Source organism: Eptesicus fuscus, chromosome 11 (genome assembly GCF_027574615.1).
Source record: "Eptesicus fuscus isolate TK198812 chromosome 11, DD_ASM_mEF_20220401, whole genome shotgun sequence".
Taxonomy (NCBI): Eukaryota; Metazoa; Chordata; class Mammalia; order Chiroptera; family Vespertilionidae; genus Eptesicus; species Eptesicus fuscus.
In genome coordinates, this window is record NC_072483.1 from 64,241,615 (window position 1) to 64,259,880 (window position 18,266).

General features: G+C 45.5%; 1 protein-coding gene and 1 pseudogene across 4 annotated transcripts in view; both read right to left on the bottom strand.

Moving 5' to 3' along the window:
• Positions 1-447: 447 nt before the first annotated feature.
• LOC103303197 (transcriptional coactivator YAP1-like) lies at positions 448-3,169 on the bottom strand (annotated as a pseudogene).
• Positions 3,170-6,469: 3,300 nt separating this feature from the next.
• LOC114229209 (nuclear body protein SP140-like protein) overlaps positions 6,470-18,266 on the bottom strand; it is a 48,048-nt gene continuing 36,251 nt past the window's right edge. For 3 of the 4 annotated variants that reach the window (XM_054723308.1, XM_054723306.1, XM_054723307.1), the window contains 5 exons: positions 10,565-10,680; positions 9,776-9,884; positions 9,391-9,468; positions 7,949-8,080; positions 6,470-6,905 (listed from right to left, as the gene is read on the bottom strand). In XM_054723308.1, the coding sequence (XP_054579283.1) occupies positions 6,837-6,905; positions 7,949-8,080; positions 9,391-9,468; positions 9,776-9,884; positions 10,565-10,680 (504 nt within the window). In that variant the 3' untranslated portion in view covers positions 6,470-6,836. The remainder of the gene's footprint in view (positions 6,906-7,948; positions 8,081-9,390; positions 9,469-9,775; positions 9,885-10,564; positions 10,681-18,266) is intronic. The other variant, XM_054723309.1, reaches the window with a different exon arrangement.

Consider the following 18,266-nt stretch of genomic DNA (forward strand, 5'->3'; position numbering starts at 1 on the left):
AAACGAACCCACAATAAAACACATCAAAACATATACTAGAGTATGTGGCAATAATTAATATATTTCTATGGAAATTGTCTCATGCCTTATAAGCTCCTAAAATCAAATCAAAGTCACTAAGTGACTATTGATATAGCACTAGGAGGAAAAACAAAACAACACAAAACAAAACCCACTTAAAGCAAAACAGGTTTCCGCTATCTCTCCAAATCATCATTAAGTACTTAATATCAGACAGAACATATTTGGTTTATCAGACCAGTAAGCCATGTTTTTCCACAGGCCAAAAGCAGCTGAAGAAATAATTGCTTAAACAAACTAAATGTGGTTACATGAAGCATCTGACTTCCAGGTCTGTCTATTTAGTTAAAATAATTGGTGAACATCTAACTGGGCAAAAGGAATAGCATCCATCATCCAAACAGGGTCACTTCCCCTAGCCCCCAAAACAAACAGTAGTTATAATAGCAAAAGAAACAAAAAGTTTTGTGGCTTCTTTTTTATTCTTTAGGGCCAACTATGAAAGAGGTCAGCAATATAGTAACAGCAGCAATGGACAAGGAAGAGAAAAATAGTGGATGAAAGAATCTTGCTGGACGTTTGTTCATCTTTTTCTGTATTAGCCAGCAGATCGCAACTGGCTTATTTGGAAATTTCTGGTATGTGTGTCTTATCTCCTTAGATCCTTCACAGATTTAGAATTCAGTCTACCTGAGGGCTCTATAACCATGTAAGGAAGCTTTCTTTATCTAGCTTGGTGGCAGCCAAAACGGACTCCATGTCATTAAGGATGTCAGAACTCAAGAGCTTCCTGCAGACTTGGCATCAATTCCTCTCCTTCTATGTCCATTCCATCTCCCTCCAGTGTTCCAAGGTCCACATTTGTCCCAGGAATGGCTTCAAGGTAGTTGGAAAACGATTCTGCTGTGAGGGCAGCGTGCTTTGGTTGATAGTATCACCTGTATCCATTTCATCAACACTGTTCAAGAAGTCATCTGGGGTTTGAGGGACACTGTAGCTGCTCATGCTCAGTCCACTGTCTGTACTCTCATCTCGAGTGATAGGTGCCACTGTTCAGACAGGGATCTGAGCTATTGGTCGTCATTGTTCTCAATTCCTGAGACATCCCAGGAGAAGACTCTGGATTCCGAGTCCCACCATCTGGCTCCAGTGTTGGTAACTGGCTCCGGAGAGCTAATTCCTGTGGCCTCACCTGCCGAGGCAGTTCTTGCTGCTTCAGTCGCAGACTCTCTTTCTCCATCTGCAGTTGCTGCAGCCACATCTGTTGCTGCCATCCAGGACTCCTCCCTGAGGGCTCTGGGGAGCCAGGGGTGGTGGCTCTTTCACTGGAGCACTTTGACTGATTCTCTGGTTCATGGCAAAACGAGGGTCAAGCCTTGGTCTAGCCAAGAGGTGGTCTTGTTCTTATGGTTTATATAGTAAATTTCTCCATCCTGAGTCATGGCTTGTTCCCATCCATCAGGAAGAGTACCTGAGGCCGAGTTCATCATATTCTGCTGCACTGGTGGACTTGTGGGGGCTGCAACCTTTATCTGGGTGAGCATAGCCTTCCTGGGATCCTGCCACGTTGTCTGATCCATGTGATTTAAGAAGTATCTCTGACCAGAAGATGTCTTCGCCATCTCCCAGCCTGCTGGCAGAGGTACATCATCAGGAATTTCAAAAGAAGACTGTCGAAGGTGTTGAGCAGTGGGGGTAGCTGCTGGGCCAGAGACAACTCCTGTGGGGGTCAGTGTCCCAGGAGACACAGCTCCCAGCTGCAGTGAAGCTGGAGAGGAATGAGCTCGAACATATTGCGGAGTCAGGGCTCCTGCAGTGCCTGCATCAGTACTGGTCTGTTGGGAGCGGGACTTGGGCTCTAGCGGCTTGAAGAAGGAGTCCAGCAGCTTCGGGAGCCTCATGGGCACAGCCTGGGGCACGTTGGCCGTCTTGGGGTTCATGAAGGCCTCCAGGTCGGTCTCCGAGTCCCCTCGGACATGCACGATCTGGTGTCCGGCGGAGGCGGGGCGGGGGGAGGGGGGAAGGGGGGAGAGGACCTGCGGTGCCGCCTGGGACCCCTGGGGTGCCGGCTGCCCCGGCCAGGACCACGGGCCCTGCCCCTGCGGGGACTGCGCGGGCAGCTGCTGAGGCTGCGGTTGCTGCCCGGGGTTCCATGGTTCCTGCTTCCCCGACACGCACCCCAACCAGGCGGGCGACGGCTCCGCCCAGCGTCCCGACTCAACGGGCCCAGAGAAGCGGCGCTGGCTGTGGGCGGGCTGCACTGGGCGGCGGAGCCACGCTCTCCTGCTCTCAGGGCTACCCGCCCGGGCCCCCACTTCACTGGTCTGGCGGCTGCACCTCAGGCTTAGCTCATTCTGATTATCTCCACTCAGCACACAGGAGGTGCCCACTGGCAGCGGCCTTTGCTTCTTTTGGCTTGTAAGTGGGTGCTCCTGTTGAGTGGAGGATCCATGGATGGGACCTCAGAGTTGCTGAACAGAACAGAAGCAGGGGAGGTGGCCCCTGCAGCTTCGTGAAGACTCAGTGGTTGTGAGACAGGAGTGGGATGCCATAAGGAGGCTCCACCATGGGAAAAGGATCAGTTAAACTGTCCCTTCACAGAGAGACTCAGTGGGATACACTCGGGAGAAGGATGCACAAAGGACTTCTGCCTAAATTAGTGATTCCAGAATAGCGATTCTTATGGATTTCTATAAATTTGTTCCCTATCACTTAACACGTCCTATTTATTTATTTATTTATTTATGACTTTAAAAATATTTTTATTGATTTCAAAGAGGAAGGGAGAGGGACATAGAGACAGAAACATCAATGATGAGAGAGAATCATTGATTGGCTGCCTACTGCACCCCCCCTCCCCCCAATAGGGAATGAGCCCCCAACTCAGGCATGTGCCCTGACCAAGAATTGCTGGTTGGACTGGTTTCTTTTTATAGTTTCTCTTTTTGGTTAAATTTCTCATTTGGTTCATTTTTTTTTTAGTTGTCTGTCTATGGGTCCTTATAGTTCACTGAACTTCTTTAAGAGGATTATTCTAAATTTTTTGTCAGACAACTTATATATCCCAATTTCTTTAAGGGTAGTTATTAGAGTTTGTTTTTTGTTTTTTTTTTTTTTTTTGTAGTGCAATGTTTACCCGAATATTCATGATCCTTGATTCCTTGTGTTGGTATCAGTGCATATAAGTAAGCAATCTCCTCTCACAGACTGTACAGGTTCACTTCACCAGGAAAATGGCTTCATCAGTCAGCTAAGGTTGGAATACCATACAGGACAGCTGGTAGTATCCATGGAAGATGGGGCATGTCATCAGGGTCTCAGTGGGGAAGGCTAGTGACTGTGCTCTGAGGTTGGTGCTTGGATGATGGCTGAGCTCTGTGGTTTGGTGGACTTGCAGGTTGGGCTCCCTGATCAGGCACAACTGCTGGCTGTACTCTGGGGCTTGATGGGTGCACTTGCTGAGCTTTGCGATCACCTCTTGTGGAGTGAGGTTTCAGGCTGTGTTTTGTGGTATGGTGGTGCCACTGGTTGGACTCTGTAATTTGTCAGGGTTACAGGCTGGGCTCTGCAATAGCTCCTTGTTGGGTAGAGTTTCAAGCTGTGTTCCCTAGCCTGATGGTGTCTGTGGCTACACTTAATGCTCAGTTGGGGCTACTGTAAGGGCTTCACACGCATAGTAGGCCTTAGATTGTGATCTGAGATCTGGTGATGCCAATGGTTGTTCCCTGAAGTTGGCTGTGCTACAAGGTGGGCTTCACAATAAGTTAACTTTCTGGCTGTTCTCTGATGTTGGACATGGTTATTGGCCAAGTTTTCTGATTGAGAGGGGCCTCCAGTGGCATACTGCATTGGATGGGGATAGAGACTGTCCCATGTTGGGCAGAGTCACCTCCAGGCTCCCTCATTGGGTGAAGCTACAGGCTATGCTTCATGATTGTGTGGGCTCACTGGCTAGGCTGCCTGAATGGGTGAGGGCATAGGCTGTATTAGTCAATTGGATAGGGCCATTGGTGGGGCTCTCCTGCTGGATAGAGTTATAGATCTGGTTCTATGGATCACCTGAACTATAGGCTTGTCTAGGTTCTAGGTTGTCATGGCTATCTAGGTTCTCTGGATGAGCTTTCTAAAGGACCAGGACTGGCTGGCCGGCATGGCTCAGTGGTTGTGTGTGGGAGTGAATCCTGAAAAAACTGTTAGAATATAAAATAGGGACAAGGGATGCCTATTTCAACCATCTGATCATCCTATATAATAAAGAGGGAATATGCTAATTGACCATCACTCCATCACAAAGATGGCTGCACCCACATCTGAGGCCAATTTTCCATAGGAGTCTTAATGAGCAATCAGCAGGAACCAGAGGCTATGCCCTCCCCTTCCCCGTGGGGCTTGACAGGGGATCTCAGGCTGTGTCCCCCACCTGGCGGGGCTTGATGGGGACCTCAAGGTGTGCTTACCATCCTGGTGCTGGGCTAGGGGACCTCAGGCTGCTCCCTCTGCCCCAGCGCCAGGCTGGGGGACCTCAGGCCATGCCCCCCACCAGGTGGGTCTTGACAGGGGACTTCAGGCCATGCTCCCCACCCCGGCACCAGGGTGGGGACCTCAGGGTGCATCCCCCACCCCAGGCTGCTCCCCCCTCCGCTCAGCAGGGCTTGACAGGGGACCTGAGGCTGTAACCCCCCTGCTGAAGGGGCTTGATGGGGGACGTGAGGCAGTGACCCCCTCCTGGTGCTGGGCCGGGGAACCTAGGCTGCGCCTCCCTGCCTGGCAGGGCTTGACGGGGGGACCTCAGGCCATGCCCCCCATCTGGCGGGGCTTTATAGGGGACCTCAAGGCATGCCCCCCTGCCCAAGTCTGTGCTGAGGGATCTCAGGGCACGCCCCCCCATCCTGGACCTGAGGCTACATCCCCTGCCCAGTGGGGCTTGACAAGGGTGGGACCGGCCGGGTCTGGATCTAGCCCAATGTGGGTAGGGGGAGGGGGATGGCCAGGTCTGGGTCTCACATGATTTTGAGGCTCATGTGGGTGGGAGGGGACTTGACTCTGGGTCCCGTGGTGTGCCCCAGACTCTGACAGGAGGAAGGTTTTCATATACATTTTACTAATTTTCTTTCATCTCTGACACTTCTATTATGGAGAAAGGGCAAATAGCAATATTAAATTATTTCCTCTAATTAATCCCCTTTTAATGTGCATGAATTTTGTGCACTGGACCACTAGTCTATTTATAATCTCTTTTGATGACATATTGTTGCCCATTACAAAATTACTCATCTGCTGTGACAATACATGTTGTCCAGACCTGAAGCTCTGTTGGATAAAGGATCTCTTCAGCTAGCAGGCTCATCTAGTTTATTCCTAGTTTGGTCATGCTGAGAGAACTCTGCATAATCTTAGTTCAGGCAAAATAGGGGTGGGGTAGGGCAGTGGTCTGTCTACCAACAGGGACAGGGGTCTTTTTTTCAGGACAGTGGGTTCAGAAGGATCTAGAGTTCAGAGTTTTCAGATGCATCTACTTAGAAAGCCCCATTCTGAGTATCAGGGCTTGATGATTTCTTTATCAGGGATTGGGCACAAGAGGCCAACCTGAGCTTAGAATTCAGTCTTCTCTGGAGTTCTATCATTCTTTACTTTTTTAAAATATATAATCCACACCCAAGCACATGCTTAGACAGAGGAAGTGGGAGAGAGAGAGGCAGAGAGAGGAACATAGATATGAGAGAGAAACATCTATCAATTGCATCTGGTACACATAACCCAGGACCCAGGACCGAACACATAACCCAGGTATGTGCCATGAGGCAAACCTTTCTCTGCACAGGAGGATGCTCAACCAACTGAGACACTCTGGCTTTGCAGAAGTCTGTCATCTTAAAGTTAGGACCTGCACCAGGCCTTCCATATTGTGTACCTTCCAGACGCAGGTGGTAGTTAATATATATAAGCTTGTCATGTACTCTTTTCAACACTTTAAATGAGCTTAGAAATAGTTGAGCATGGGGCCATGTTTCAATTCCTGTTCAGGGTATATGCCTGGGTTATAGACTCAATCCCCAGTAGGGGGTTTACAGGAGGCAGCCAATATATGATTCTCTCTCATCATTGATGTTTCTATATCTCTCTCCCTCTCCTCTCCTCCCTCTGAAGTTAATAAAAACATATGTAAAATAGTTTTAGAAAAAGAAATAGCCATCTGTTCACACAGTTCTTATAGTTACTATTTCTTTGTAAATGTTAGACAATTGCTTCAGTACTGCTTCCCCTATATCTCATTTATACAGGTGAATGTGTTTTGCAACTGCACTGTTTTAGTTCCTCATGGACTATCAGTATTCCACCTCTTGCCAGCTGGCTAGACAGTGATCCAGCTCAGAACTCCAAGCTTAGGTATGGCTTGCTAGATCATAATGTGATGTTGGTTTCGCTGAAAGCAAAGCCTAAGACAAAGTCTCTTTAGTCAGTGATTTATTGTGAGAATTTTCTCAGGAGGAGGAGGGATAAGGGAAGCAGGTCACTGTGCTGGGAAATGCAAAGCAAGGATGTGGTCATAGCTGGAGACTAGCTCAGCTATGGGGGCACAGGAACACGAATCACTCCACATGGTTGGTTCAACCTTAGTGCTGGGAACCAACACCCATCACAAAGAGATTTAACCGTTGAGTGAATCTGTCTACATTTGGCCCATAGTGATACACTGGGGAGAGATGGCATGAGCAGCCAATGCTCATAGCAGCTGGGGGATGAGAAATCTGCCTGAAAGCGGGATTTTCCAGGGTATCAACAGCATCCACTACCAGTGAACTCTTCTGATTTGTTTACTGAATAACAAAGACGTCTTTGAAATACTTCTTGAATTCTTCTTCTGTTAGAACTGAGCCATAGCGCTGGGAAAAACACACACACACACAGAGACAAAAATAATGACAACATCAGTGTCATTAGACAATGTGCAATGGAAAATGATCAGAAGTCTTATTTTAAACACCTAAGTTACATTAAGTAGGTTAAGTTTAAAAACTCAAGCAGCTAAGCCCGCCAGTATGGGTCTGTGGTTGAGCGTCCACCTATGAACCATGAGAACATGGTTTATTTCTGGTCAGGGCACATGCCCAGGTTGTGGGCATTATCCCTAGTGTGGGTCATGAAGGAGGCAGCTGATCAATGATTCTTTTCCATTATTGATGTTTCTATCTCTCTCTCCCTCTCAGTTTCTCTTTGAAATCAATAAAAATATATTTAAAAACAAATAATAACAACAAAACCAAACCAAACCAAAACAAAAATCTTAAGCATCTAAGAGTACCTTTTATTTCCTAAGAGCACAATTAAGCCTTTTTGTCTAGACAGAAATGGGAGATCATTACTACACGGATGATTCTTAGTCATTGGCTTTGGTTTGTTACTTTTAGTGAAAGTTAGAAAAGTAATCTAAGGCCTTAGTGATAATCAAATATTGCAGATGTACAATCAATGATCTTCCTTTTACATTGTCAATTCTATTCCCTTCTAGTGATATGTTATATGGTTCATTTACATGTAAAGGAATCTGCAGTTTGGGGCCTTGGAAAGGTCTGATTGAGTATATTTGGGGAGAAATAAAAAGGATAACATGACTTTAGGAAGCAATTTTCTCCTCAGGTTTGGAACAGGGAGGGCACCACTGTTCTCAATTGGCACCTGTCACCTTTGAGGAGAGGAATGAACTCTCAGGTCCCTGGAGTCTGGTTGCAGGGACAACTCCTTATTCACTGTTGCTCTCTCTGGTGAGCTTAAATACTCAATTAAAAAACCCAGCCACTCCCTGAATCCTTGCTTGTATAAGCTTGTCATAGGATGAGGGAAACTCTAAAATCTTGCAGTATTAGGAAATGCAGGCAGCTTGTCTCAATGTGTAGAAAATGAAACGTATGTAGGGAGAGCCACTTACCTTAGGATCCTGAAAGATGTTGTTCATGCCAAGCACAAACCCCTTCACTTTGGTATAACATCCTCCATTTAGTTTATTCTTGATTTCATCCAATGTCCTAAGTGTCTCTAGGCATTGAGAAGCCTTTTGAACCTGGTGAAAAATATACCAATAGGAGCATTACTGACAAAGTTCAATGTCTACATTCTGTGGATTTTCATAAAATCTAGAGGAAATACAAGGTAAATGGAAAGACATCTCACATGCTCTCCCTCCCATGGGCTTCATATCACAGACTAGAGGCCCCGGTGCACGAAATTCGTGCACGGAGGGGGGTTGTCCCTCAGCTCAGCCTGTACCCTCTCCAATGTGGGATCCCTCAAGGGATGTCCGACTGCCCGTCGGACATCCCTCTCACAATCCAGGACTGCTAGCTCCCAACTGCTTGCCTGCCTGCCTTCCTGATTGCCCCTAACCTCTTCTGCCTGCCAGCCTGTTCACCCCCTAACCACTCTGCTGCCAGCCTGTTTGCCCCCAACTTCCCTCTTCTGCCGGCCTGGTCACCGCTAACTGCCCTCTTTTGCAGGGTTGATCACCTCCAACTGCCCTCCCTTGCAGGCTTGGTCCCTCTCAACTGCCCTCCCTTGCAGGTCAGGTGGCTCCCAACTGCCCTCTCCTGCGGGCCATCTTGTGGTGGCCATCCTGTGTCCACATGGGGGCAGGATCTTTGACCACATGGGGGCAGCTATATTGTGTGTTGCAGTGATGATCAATCTGCATAGTACTCTTTTATTATATAGGATAGAGGCCTGGTACAGGGGTGGGGACCAGCTGGTTTGCCCTGAAGGGTGTCCCTGATCAGGGTGGGGTACCCTGGGGGCATGGTGCGGCCTGAGCGAGGGGCCTGTGGTGGTTTGCAGGCCGGCCACGCCCCCTGGCAACCCAAGCAGAGGCCCTGGTATCTGGAATTTATTTTCCTTCTACAACTGAAACTTTGTAGCCTGGAGCAGAGCCAAGCCTGGGGTTCCCTCCGAGGCCCGAAGCCATTTGTGTTGGGGTTATAATTGAAACTTTGTTGCCTTAAGCTGGTGGGCCTGGCCAGGGTGTGTGGAAAGCTTTGCTTCCCCTGTTGCCGGCGGCAACCCTGGCCTGCTCTCTCAAGCTCCATTCTGCCGCCATTTGTTTGAATTTGTTTACCTTCTATAATTGAAACTTTGTAGCTTGAGTGGAAGCTTAGGCTTCCTCTGTTACCTAGGAAACCTTGCTCTCTGTGGCTGTAGCCATCTTGGTTTGGGTTAATTTGCATACTCGCTCTGATTGGATGGTGGGCGTGGCTTGTGGGTGTGTCAGAGGTATGGTCAATTTGCATATTTGTCTATTATTAGAATAGATTCCACAGTGAGCATGTCAAGGTGGGGTAACATTACAGAAGCTTGTATTCATGGTTTGTTTTTGTTACTCACATAATGTTCATGTGGAATATTCCGAAAAATGTTGCCCTCTAAATGACAGTAGAGCTTTAGGAGGAGGAACACACAATTCTGCAAAAGAAGGAGATTGTGAATGAAAAGCAGCTTGATGAGAATGAGCCCATATTCATGCCCAGACAGATGCTTGATCACAGTAGATTTCTGGAACTTTCCCCAAACAGGGATTGCTCTTGGACAGTAACATGTAATAGCTGAGTTTTTTTCCCTTCTTTTTCTTTCTGCAAACAGGTTCTGGTGAATTTTCAGAGTGGTTGAGGCATGGTCAGAAGAGCAGGCACCCTTGGAAACCCTTGCCCTCACCCATGACTGACTTCTCATGTGAGTAGAAAGGAGATGTTTTGGGTCAAATCCAACTCACCGACTTCTCTTTGGGCCCCATCCGTCTTGCCAGGACCTCAGAATAGCTGGCATGCTGCTGACTTCCTGAAGACACTTCTGTTATGCAGAAGGTACATATCCAATCCTTCCTGAGATGTCAGATATAAGTGAGCAAGGCAAGCCTAGAAACACCTCCGTTCCCACAGCTGCCACTGCTCTCCTTTCAGGAATGGCTGATGGGCACAGCCAGGGAATGAAGGGACACCTCCCAGAATCTCCAGGACTCTCATGTGATAACCTTGGTCCCTAGAGTAATAGCAGGGGACTATTGGGTGGAAGAGGGTGTCTGAGTGAGTGATGGGCTCCCCTTTCCCTTTCTGAGATGCTGGGAGCACAAGAGCTCCACCAAGCCTGAGTGTCAGAGATTGGGCCTTAACCTCGGGAGGCCTTGTGTCTCTATTAGCCTGTTGAGAACATGGCAAAATGAGGAAAAATGTCCTTGTTTGCTGCCTGTTCTGAATAAGCACAGAACACAAAAAACTGGCACTTGCGCTCCTGTGTACAGGAGTCCAAGGTGGGAAAGTTCTTGGAAGGACAGTAGTGGTATGTAGTAGACAAAGGACCCAGCCACCAGTCTCAACCTCCCAGGGGAGAGAGGAGAATATTACCCTCCTGTTGACAGTATCTTTAAACAGCTCTTGCATCATATCGTTGGACACTGTACCTCTGACCCTGCTCTTTTCCCATCAGGACAAAAAGGAGAATTTTGCATTGGGAGTGTGCATGGCAGGAAGAAGGTCCATAGAAGAAGGGTGTGCATCTCACAAACCTCTCAGGTTCCACAGGTGGGATGTGACAGTACTCATGAAAGAAGATGAGACAAAAACTGCATTTGAAGAGCTTTCCTTCATCCCCACAGATCTTGCATTTCTCTGCGTTTTCCGGCTAGAAGGTAAAACAATGTCTGTATCCCCAGTGAGACCCTGAAGACCAGCGCTGTGGGAATCTGGAACTCATTGCCTTTGTGGGAACCTGCATGGACAGTTATGTGCTTCCCCCTGAGCTGTGAACCAGCTGCATGGAGGGGAGGTTCAGAAAAAGAATTCTTGGTTGTGGTGAAGTTCAGGAAGAGTGCCCTGTATGACCAGAAAAGGTTTTTCTATAAAAACCAGAGTCTCTCTGCCCTAACCGGTTTGGCTTAGTGTATAGAGTATCAACCTGTGGACTGAAGGGTCCCAGGTTCGATTCTGGTCAAGGGCATGTTCCTTGGTTGTGGGCATATCTCTAGTAGAAGGTGTGCAGGAGGCAGCTGATCGATGTTTTCCTCTCATTGATGTTTCTACATCTCTATCCCTCTCCCTTTCTCTCTGTAAAAAATCAATAAAATATAATATAAAAACAAACCAACAAACGAAAAACCCAAACAAACCAGAGTCTCTAACACAGAAAGACTAGCTACAAAAGAAGAGCATGATTTTTATAAAAATGTGAACCATTGTATTACTTTGCAACTAAAACAAGGTTCTGGAAGAAAATGATTTGCCTAAACCACAATGACTAAAATGACGCAAGGAAAGGTGGTTTATTGAAAAATTGGTAAGATGGAATAAACTTCTAAGACAGTATTACATCCTGTTTTCTTGACTGAAGGCTCCCCATGAGTTGAAGAGCCTGACAGGGGTTCCTAGACTGTGGATTCTGTACCTGGAGGGCCCCTGGACCTGTGTCAGTGTCTTTGAATTAGAAAGCCCACAGGCACAGATGACCAGGTCTTGTCAGGGAGGATAGAGCTCTTTGGCACTAGAATCCTGGGAAGATGCCCCATGACTCAGCATGGCATGTAAGGTGTGGAAGCTCCATTACTTAATGGCCAGAGAGAGTGGCAATTGCTTTGTTCTATAAACACAATATGGAGGGACCCCCTTAAACAACTGATACTAGATTTCTCACCAGTCTCAATATGTGGCCTTTAACCATGTTTAATTTCATTTGAAGAAGATAAAATTTGACAGTATTTCCATTCCAATCCTGTGGCGTAACTTCTACTCATTGAACCCAACCAAATTTATAGAGCAGATATGAAGATACACTGTGTTATGTACAAACATGTATTCATGAGAAATAGCTGACCTGTGACTGAGCCCTTTCCTAATCAAGAAAATGCAGTGTAAGGACTAACATTAAAGTTCAATATTATGTGCTGCTGTGACATTTGGTAAATTTGAGAAGGCCTTGCACAGCCTATCTGCAAGTTCCCCTCCCGAATCTGCTCTCCTGGATAAGGTCCTGCAGCTAAACAATGCTCCTTGTCAAGGAGCCACAGGTAACCCTGCTCAGCCTGGAATAACAGGTTTCAGTTCCCTGTCAGCCATGGAATTATTTAAACAAGCATGCCATAACCTCCCAGGGAATCCAGGGGATATCCCACTCTCCACAGCCCCTGGTTATTCCCTCTATTCCTGAGGGAAACCTTGGTGAGGCCTGCATGGCTGGCACTACCCTACTTCCTTTGTTTAGGAGTATATGTGACTAATAAACATCTGTCAATCCATCTGTCCACTGACAGATGCCATTACTTGCTGTCCCCCAAACTATGTGGTAGACATCACTCCCTCATCAATGGGGTGAAAAGTAGGTGATTAAACCAGAAAACCCCTCTATTCTTTCTTTTAAATGAGAATCAGCATTTACATATGAATCAGGAACTATCAGGAACTATATTTGTTCCTGGTTGCTTTTCTGGTTCTGCCTTCTGAGAGAATCCAGAAGATTCTGGATTGCTCTATAGATAGAAACATCCTGTCTATCCCGTTGTCTATTGGAGAAATTCCTACCCTCTTGTGACCAACTCAGGTGACAGAAATGAGACTGGCTTGGGGACTGGCCCATCCATTGATGAGTGCTGGTTGGAGGGAAAGTGATTCATTGAGGAGCAGGAGGAGGCAGGGATGACAGTGTCCACCTTTCTTTGCCATGACCATTTCTTTCTTTGCCATGACCATCGCTCTCCTGGGTTTAGTCAATTAGACTCACTGCTGTATCTGTTTCTTTTTTTGTCCTCTCCTCTCTTAACATTTAGACAGAATCACGTAGGTTTTGATCTTTGGCCATTTGATTGGCCCCAGATGATCAAATCACTCTCAAAGCTGCAGTTACATCACTATGTCTCCAGTTCCCTGATGTCCATCCTGTCTTCTGCATTTGTGCACATCCCTATGCTCACCCAGCATCTCCTGTTGGGCCCTTAAAGCACATCCCAAACTTATGCAGGCAAAACAATGTATTATCCTGTCCCCATACCCACTACATGTTCTTTCCTGGTGCTTCCATTTTATAAAACATTCACCTTTGACCACAAACCTGAGACTCCATTCTGGGTCTATACTGTCACTTATATTCCAAATCCTACTATGCCCACTCCTCTTCACAGTAACTGTTAAGCTTCTTTTGTTAGTTCCATTGTCTCTGTACAGGGATACTGAGACTCTAATGAATCGTTCCACCTTAATACATAGAGAAAAGTGGTCTGTTTCTCAAAGTCTGTGTTATATCTCGGTTAGCAGCACACAAAGATCACAAATGTCCATCTTGAAGTAAATGGGCACAGTAATGTGCAACACAGCTAGGTTGTTTCTCTTCATGCAGAAAGTAATAAAAGATGAAAAGTCACCCTGGCTTTAGGGTGAAAATTCTTATCTGGGGAGAATCAGGAGTCTGGTCATTTCTTTTGCTTTTAAAAATGGCATATATGAGGAAGTGCAAAGCTCAGGGAATATCTTGCCAACAGCTCCCATCCAGTGTTCCAGACAATCCTGAATCACATCCTTAATGGAGACTGAGACCAGTTCTAACATGGAGGCCTGGGGCCATTTTCCTTCTCCTCACTGTAGGGGCTCACAGACTGCTATCATTGTTCTCCAGAAATTGGTGACCCTCTTCCCAGAAGAACAAGGAAATAACAAATGTAACCAGTGCATAAGAATGTTGCATCCCTATCTGTAATCAAGTCTAGGGCCTTTTCCCTTTGGCTCTTTGTGTGTTAGCTTGGCTGCACATTCGAATTGTCTGAGGAGAGTATATAAAACACTAAATGTCTGGTCCCAACATCATGGATGCTGAATCCATTGGTCTGGTTTGAGGCACAGGCGTTGGTATTCTCCTTAAGTCATAGAAGGAGTAACTTGTGTGTCAAGATCATCTGGAGACACTTTAACAATTCTAATGTCCAAGTCATAACTCAGAATGACTAAATCAAAAGTTTATCTAGAGTGGGATCAGACAATGTTATTTTCCAAAGATCTTCAGGTGATTCTAGAGTGCAAAGTGTGGAACCTGAGTTGAGATTTAGTTTCACACATGTGGTTATTAATGCATGAGGATATTATAAGCCAATGATGAATTGGCCTGTAATATCTATCCTAGGAAAGATTATTAAGTAGAGTGAGGGTACTCTTGTTAGAACAATTGCCTTTTCCTCCTCATGGAGTCTTGATCATGGGTAGTGTGACATGAACTCCACCACCTCCAGTAACTCTTCTAGGGCACCACTCTAAAGTTAAGATGATTCCAAACTCCTCTATACTCCAATTCAACTTCCAGAACTTTACCCTCATTTCCCTTTCATCCAAATCTCAAGATGGCACCTGGCTAACTTTTCAGAGGAAACTCACTATTGGGTACAACACTTACATTGCTCTTATTTACCCAATAGAATGACTTGGCTTCATTACCTTCAGGCAGCCTCAGCTTTTATCTCCACCCAGGTCAGAGAGGTCATAGACAAGGGTGAGCCACTGAAAAATGATCCGAGAAATGGTCATGTCACTGCCTGCCTCTGGAGAGCCTGGAATACCCTGCTCCCCATTAATTATTTCTCCATGGTAAACAATGAAGTTGAAACAATTCTTGAGGTCAGGGATATTATTTCAATCTTCTGTAATGAACATTGGGCATTTTTTAATGCATTAAATAATTGCATATTGAATGAGTATATAAATGAGTATTATTTCACTTAGGAAAAGTGATTACCTGCTATCTCTTTAGCAAATACTTACATAAAACCAATAATACTCTGGCTGAGTATTTCAGGTAATTTGACAAGACAGTAGCTGTCACCAGAAAGGATGAGTGACCCTCATCATGAGTCAGGAAGCTGTCATGTGGTGCCAAGTGTGACACTAAAGTTTTGAGAAACCAGGACTCCATCAGCAAGAGGAGTTCTGGGAGGCACAGAGGATCCACTGAGGTAGTAATGAATCACGAGATCTGACATTTTGGGTCACTTCAATTCTTCATCAAGGAGACAAAATATAGGGGCAATAGAACCTTGCTGCTGCAAAGTGCTGTGGGTTGGAAGTTGCTAGCTCTTTTAGGTACTCAAAATTGAGTAACTCTAGACACGTAGAGAATGGTAGAGACACTACTGTTTAAAGTAGTCACTGAATAAGTAAAAGAATAATTTATCTTCAGTAAACCCAATGGGTATAATGTGCCAAGGACTGGTAGGTCAAAAGTCCTAGAACATCAGATAATCTAAAGGCCTAGACAGCTATATGTAACCTAATGTACATTCTATGAAAGTCTTGGGTGGCCATTTCTACCTGAAGTATAGGAGAATGGCACTTTTCACCTCCCCCTTCTTCTTAAGTTCTCATTCATACTCAATATTGAAAAAACTACCACTTTGTCCTGAAGCCACACCTCACATTATGTATTTTGTTTGTTGCCTACATAGTCTTTGTCCATAGAGGGAGAAATCACTTTCACAGATACTCAGGAGGCCTGCACAGACCCTGAGGTGGAGCCAAAGGTTTGGTATCAAAGTAAGGAATTCTCTAGGTCAGCCCCTCATGTAAGACACAAAAACTCCCTCCTAACAGCACCATCCTTAGGAAATATTTGCCAATAATTTCTGCCTGAGAGAGAATTCTGTATGTCTGTGTGTATGTTTTATAGAAGAATGGAAGATGATATAAAACAAAAGCATAAAAGAAATATGCTTTTAGTTGCCTATCTCATGAAATAGTGTATTTTTTCATATATGTCTCAAGATGGACTCAGTACTAAACCTGGTTCATCTGGATGATGGTGATAAATTTTCCTGCATCAGATTTTATTAAAGTTATTTAAAAAATCTGGTCTGAGGTAAAGGTGAGCCTCTGACATTACTAAGAAATATTTTTATATATTCCATAATTATGTCTGCTTTTATAAGTTGGACACCCTGACAATTTCTGCATCTATAGCTAAAATTCAGCTTTGAGGTCCATTTTGATGGCTCTTTCTTATCCTCATCTCAAATGGTTTACCATTCAAAGATGACCTTGCATTTAACCTAAAATTCAATGGAACAAATATGAAAGCACATACAAAATAAATAAATTAATTAAATAAAATGAAGGGAGAAGCTAGGGGAAGAGGCAAAAATGTTAATTAAACAACTGAGAAACCATAAAAAAGATGATATACCATCCTATGTAATAAAGAGGTAGTATGCAAATTGACCATCACTCCAACACAAGATGGTTGCCCCCATGTAGTCAAAGATGGCTGCCCCCATATGGACACAAGATGGCCGATAGGGGAGGGCAGTTGTGGGCGCTCAGGTCTGCAGGGGAAAGCAGTTAGGGGTGACTGAGTTGTCAGGGGAGGGCAGTTAGGGGTGACCAGAATGGCAAGGGAGGACAGTTAGGGGCAACAGGGCAGATGGGGGGGACCAGGCCTGCAGGGGAGGGCAGTTAAGGATGACCAGAATGGCAAAGGAGGGCGGTTAGGGGTGATCAGGCCAGAAGGAAGGGCAGTTGGGGGAAACCAGGCCAGCAGGGGAGGGCAGTTAGCTGTGACTGGGCCAGCAGGGGAGGGAAGTTAGGGGTGACCAGAACAGCAAGGGAGCGCAGTTAGGGGTGACCAGGCCTACAGGGGGAGGGCAGTTGTGGGTGACAAGGCTAGTAGAAGAGGGCAGTTAGGGGCAACTGGGCTAGCAAGGGAGGGCAGTTAGGGGTGACCAGGCCAGCAGGGGAGGGCAGTTGGGCGGGACCAGGCTTGCAGTGGAGAGCAGTTAGGGTTGACCAGGCCTTCATGGAAGGGCAGTTGGGGACTACCTGGCCTGAAGGGGAGGATAGTTAGAGGTGACCAAGCCAGCAGGGGAGGGCAGTAATGTGACCGGGAAGATAGCGAAGGGCAGTTAGGGTCAATGGGGCTGGCAGGGGAGCAGTTAGGCATCAATCAGTTTGGCAGGGGAGTGGTTAGGGTTTGATTAGGCTGGAAGGCAGAAGCAATTAGGGGCAATCAGGCAGGCAGACAGGCCAGGCAGGCAGGAAGGCAGGCAAGCATTTGGGAGCCAGTAGTCCTGGATTGTGAGAGGGATGTCTGACTGCCCCTTCAGGCTTGATCCCACCAGGATCATGCTTAAACGGGCAATCAGACATCCCTTGAGGTGTCCCAGATTGGAGAGGCTGAGGGACACAAACCCCCTCCCCCATGCACAAATTTTGTGCACCGGGCCTCTGGTGTATATTTAGTTATGTAATAAGAACTTGTATATTTTATCCTTAGTTTTCATTGTCCTAGGAGATGTATCGGTAAACATATTGCTATGAGAGATGTCTGAAGTTTGTTGCCAATTGTTTCTTCTAAGACTTTTATGGTTTTACATCTTACATTTAAGTCTTTTATCCATTTTGAATTTATTCTTGTGTATAGTGTAAGTTGGTGGGCTAGTTTCATTTTTTTGCATGTAACTGTCCAATTTTCCCAACAACATTTATTGAAGAAACTATTTCTGCTCCATTATACGCTCTTGCCTCCTTTGTCAAATATTACTGAGCATAGTGGCTTGGGTTGATTTCTGATATATTCCATTGATCTACATTAAAATAAAAAGCTTTAGTACTACAAAAAAACAAAAACAAAAAACACAAACCATCAACAAAATAACACTACATGGGAGAACACATTTGCAAATGCTACATCCAATAAGGGGTTAATCTCCAAAATATATAGAGAACTCATACAACTTAACAAAAGGAAGCCAAACAATCCAGTTAAAAATGTGAAATGACCTAAATAGATACTTCTCCAAAGTGGACATATAGAAAAATGCTCAAAGTCACTAGTCATCTAAGAGATGCAAGTCAAAATGACAATGAGATATCACCTCACACCTGTCAGAAAGGCTATCATGAATAAATCAACAAATGACAAGTATTGGCAAGGTTGTGGAGTAAAGGGAACCCTAGTACACTGCTGGTGGGAATGAAGACTGGTGCAGCCATTATGAAAAACAGTATGGAGTTTCTTAAAAAATTAAAAATGAAACTCCCATTTGACCTAGTGATCCCACTTCTAGGAATATATCCTAAAAAACCTGAAGAACTCATCAGAAAGAATACACATATCCCTATGTTCATAACAGCACAATTCACAATAGCTAAGATTTGGAAACAGCCTAAGTGCCCATTGCAGATGAGTGAATTCAAAAGCTGTGCTACATCTACACAATAGAATACTATTCTGCAATAAAAAAGAAGGAA